This window comes from Chaetura pelagica, unplaced genomic scaffold, assembly GCF_000747805.2.
Source record: "Chaetura pelagica isolate M959 unplaced genomic scaffold, ChaPel_1.0 scaffold436, whole genome shotgun sequence".
Classification (NCBI taxonomy): Eukaryota; Metazoa; Chordata; class Aves; order Apodiformes; family Apodidae; genus Chaetura; species Chaetura pelagica.
The window spans coordinates 10,393-14,762 of record NW_009953651.1 but is presented as its reverse complement, the minus strand read 5'-3'; the positions used below and the strand labels follow the sequence as shown (position 1 = coordinate 14,762).

Here is a 4,370-nt window from a genome sequence, read left to right as displayed (position 1 = left end):
TCCCAAGCAGTGTTGGTCACAAACCTGGTAGGTGTGTTGGTGACTGGTTCTTTTAGTACAGCTCAGAAAGGCCCTCTAGAGAAGTTGAACTTGATGTACTGGAATGCACCTTTGTGACTGCTTCCAAGCTGAGTGAACTTAACCTCACACCTGTGTCTACACAGCAAGTTTTTGAGAAACTGCTAGATCCCACGTGATGCATCTTCCCAGAAAGGGCAGTCACCAGCATATGCCCATTGCTTTCTTCAGTTGAGCAGAGCCATGTTTTCTAGCTCGTGCTTAGCCCTGATTCTGTGGCATGTGAAAGGCACCACTGGTGAGGGTAGGAGGAGTTTGATGTTTCTTTGTTTCCCCTCTCCTACATCTCGTGTTTCGTGCAGTTTCACACTGTCAGGTTCATCATTTGCATATCATCTGAATGTCAGGTGGTGCTGCACAAGTGTGAGTGGGAGCAGAAGTGAAGGGCTTTGCTACCAGACAATTCAAAGAGGTCCTTGCTTCCTTTTCACCTAAGCTGGAATTCTTGGTTCTGCTCTGCCTCCTTTCAGACCCAGAACTTATGTTTGTATGTGCGCAATGTTTGATGTGCATATGCCAGATCTGCCCTGCTACATTGCAGAGGTGGGCCTGGTCTGTTCTGGGTTCCCTGGAGTGGTCAGGACACGGGTTTATAAATAAATTGGTGTAAGAGTAGCCACTTTGAAATCTCTGTGTCTTGGACTGGGAACTGCTCCGTAAGTTGTAAGCTCAGTTCTCAGTGGTACCATAGGCTGCTAGACAAGATGTGTGATCACCTTAGAATATGTTCTAGATTTCATGAGACAAACATGTTTTGCTTATATATTGATGTCTGTTTCCCAAATTATCATCAAATGGGTTTCATTAGCTACAAGTGTTGACTGAGGAATCTGGGCTTAAGCCCCCATTCAGAAACACCCACAGTGCCTGAGCATCCCTGCCTTGGCCTGTGACGATGAAACCTTTGATGTGATCATTCACCTCCTGAATTAATCTTCTAGGTTAGCAGGTGGGATGCACTAACACTGTGAACTGAGAAGCCAGAAAAACTTGAAAGAACTACTTTACAGAAGATGATTTAATTCAAACAAAGATCAGTAACAACAGATAAATAAGTATGTCCAATTTTGGGGAAGGATTCACAGGACTTCTCTGTCTCAGGTGAATTATGGGATGTGTTGATCTCCAAGGGAAGACAAAGGGAAATCTTATTTGTAGCAAAATCTGTCCTATAGAAGCTACGATTTTCCAAAATTAAGTGCTCCTTCTAATATGATAGTATTTTCAGCAGTCATACCTGTGTACCTCAGATTCCACAGAGAGACTCCAATCACCAGAATAATACAACACTAGGAGGATAAAAACCAAACAAACAAAAACCCAAACCAAGAAACCCCCCTACAAACCAACCTACAGTAGTTTGTAAAACCCCATACCAATCCCTATATATATATGCCACAGCTATAATGTAATATTTGGGTTTTTACTGAATTAATGAGTTTTCTGTGTGAAAATTTAAGGCTCATTTCTCATTATTTCAATGATTTTCTTATACATTTTCTCAGTTGCATCAAGGCCCCAGATGAAGTCAAGGTGTCCCCAAGCAGGAAAATGGTCATGGTAAATGAGATTAGTAATCTGAGGAAGTAGCTTGGCCATGTCCTTTGGATCTGCAAATTTGTCCCGTCCCCCGCTCCAGACAGCAGTTGGAATGTTTATCTTCTCTATCTGGTACACAGGAGGAGTGGACTGTAAGAAAGGGAGGAGAGCTGAGTGAGTGCTGTTGTATCCAAAATAGTGTTTAGAGGAGGGATTCTGTGCAGGCACCTCTCTCTTTCCTTTCTGCACTGGTCCAGGCCAGCCTCTGCAGTGTCTGTTTCCCAACCACCTTCCCTGCCTACAGTGAAAGGGAATGCTCCATCCTGCTCCTCTAGTGCCTGGCTATAAATGGCCTTGCAGTCTGACACCTGGTTGTGCCCTCCAGAGGGGAAAGAGCAGTGTTTGTGTTTATGATGCCAGGCCTTGGAGTTTACCCATATGTTTCCTTAGGGCGGGAAGATCTTCCAGTTTTGTAATGGCATGGAGTGCAACTGTTGGTCTTAGTTGTTTTGCTTGTGAATTAAGTGGCAAGGAAATACTTTGACCATGTGTAATTTTACCCTAGAAAATTTCTCAGATGGTGTGCATGGACAGAAGTGACCAAGTCTATCTCTGGAGCCTTCCTGTCCGTGGAAAGCAGCTTGCCCTGGTACAGCACGAGACACTGCAAGTCAAATGTGCTGCTTCAACAAAATCATTGTCAGCCAATTGGAGAGATTGCTGCAGCTCTGAGGTTCACTTCACCTCTCAACAGAAAGGCAGACTTTGAGGATTTGTGCTGAAATGAAGAGCTCCATAGGAATCCCCTCTTGAGTGTAGCTCTGAGTCATTTTAGAATGGCAGGTAAATGGATATGTCATTGGACACATCCCTGCATCAGTAGGGGAGATAAACTGAACTTGTGTTAGCTGTCTGCAAAGAGCTACGTCTTGTCTTCAAATAGGGTTTTGCACTTATGAGTGTTAGGTTACAGTGAAACATTAGATCAGAGCACTCTCTCCCTCTTTCAGTGTCACGCAAGGTGTTAAAAATCTGAATGTTTCTGTTCTTAGTTTTGCCAAGGCTCAAGGATGTGTTTTCAGGAAATCCCACATTGCCTTACCTGGTTGTATTTCCTAATGTTTTCCTTAGAGCCATAGTCATAAGCTTGAAATTGGCCTGCGTATGAAATCTGTTAAAAGAACAGTTAAAATGTAAGTGTTAAGAGAGCAAGAGGCGGAGATCAGGACACGTTTTCCTGCCTGTGATTGAAGCCAAGGCTCAGGCAGTGGACTATGAGTTACTCCCACTCCTTCCTCTAGTTGCAAGCTTTCAGGGATACTGAGGATTGATTGCCAGGCGAGTGGCTTCATTGCCTTTCTCCTTGCTAATGTTCTCTCCTCATCCTCAGCTGCCATCCTTGCTATGTTTCTTGGCTGGAGCTCTTTTGTCTTGTTCTGATTCAGACCATGAGCAGAATAATTTCAGATCTGCCAGGGCATATCTGGAAACCCACAATTAGAAAACTGGAATCCAGGATCTGGACAGTGGCTCAAACAAAGACAATGACTAAAAGAGATTTGGAAAAAGCTGGCTGTTGGAATATCCCTGTAGAGCAACATTGCTTGTAACGTACTCTGTTATTATAAGGCAGTTCCCCAGTTTGCTGTTGTGCCAGTAGAAGGGTTTGTGTGGTTAACTGGCTTTGGGAAGTGATCCAGGCTGCAATTACCCCCTGGGAAAAAAAACTTTAACCTGGAACACTGCTTTGGCTCATCTCCTGGCTGCTCATGTTTCCACTATCTTTCAAGTGCCTAGACTGCTCACGTTCACTTCTGTAGGTTTTAAGGCAAATGTCCTCATAAAAAAAATAAGAAGGCTGGAAGCCAACAGAGCCCAACACACAGAGAGACCTGGTGCACCCTGGGGAAACCTCAGTGCCTGATACCAAGGGGACAATTCAGGTAATGGTCTGGTGACCTTTGGGAAACTGCTTCCTTCCTCCATGGCAGGTGCTCAGGGAGGGGGTGAGAAGACATGATCAGCCTTTTCCCAGATCCATCACCTCTGGACTTCCCTGCAGTTTGCTGGGTGCTCTAAAGCAGTACTAAGAGTCTGGTTATAAGTTAGCAGGCAGATATACCTGATGCCAGTGAAGAGCGTTCTGTACTGAACTTCCAGCAGGCGAATGTCCTACATATGTATCTATTCGACTCTGGAGAGAAAGCATTACAAAGGTAGGTATTAAAGCTGTGAGGGACCTGAGCAACATAGTGTTGCTGTTTAAAAAACCTCTTTTAGTTGGATACTGTTCAAATATTAGACAGAAAACTGAGAAATGGACTCATGAACAGCTGGGATATAGCATGTGCACTCTTTCTCCATAGAGGTGAATATTTTCCATGAAGAAAGATTGTAAGTTTCTGTCTTTCAGCAACAGTAGGGAAAAACCTTCCAGTCCTTACAGAGTATATTCCTCACCTCACATGAAACCCTCATGCATGTCCAAGTCTTTTGAAGATTTGGTTTTCTCTTCATTTTACTCCTAGGGCTAAAGAAGCCAGCTTATAAAACCTACTGTTTTTTCTTCTGTTTGCATTTTTAAAGTTCTGTTAGGTAGATTTCTAACTCCATCTTCCTGAATTCCTTGTCAGGCTTGCTATCTTGCCCTGACAACCACATTCATGACTTAACCCTTATCAGGAAAGCTCTTTAGCAGTTTATCTCTGCATTTCAAAAGGGCTGCAATGCTTGTAATTGCTTTTGCATTGAAC

General features: G+C 43.7%; 1 protein-coding gene across 1 annotated transcript in view; it reads right to left on the bottom strand.

Moving 5' to 3' along the window:
* Positions 1–1,533: 1,533 nt before the first annotated feature.
* The window catches only part of LOC104390891 (lysosomal acid lipase/cholesteryl ester hydrolase-like), a 9,268-nt gene continuing 6,431 nt past the window's right edge, over positions 1,534–4,370 (bottom strand). The window contains exons 6-8 of the mRNA XM_010000100.1: positions 3,740–3,811; positions 2,720–2,788; positions 1,534–1,767 (exon numbers count right to left, since the gene is read on the bottom strand). Of these exons, the coding sequence (XP_009998402.1) occupies positions 1,534–1,767; positions 2,720–2,788; positions 3,740–3,811 (375 nt within the window). The remainder of the gene's footprint in view (positions 1,768–2,719; positions 2,789–3,739; positions 3,812–4,370) is intronic.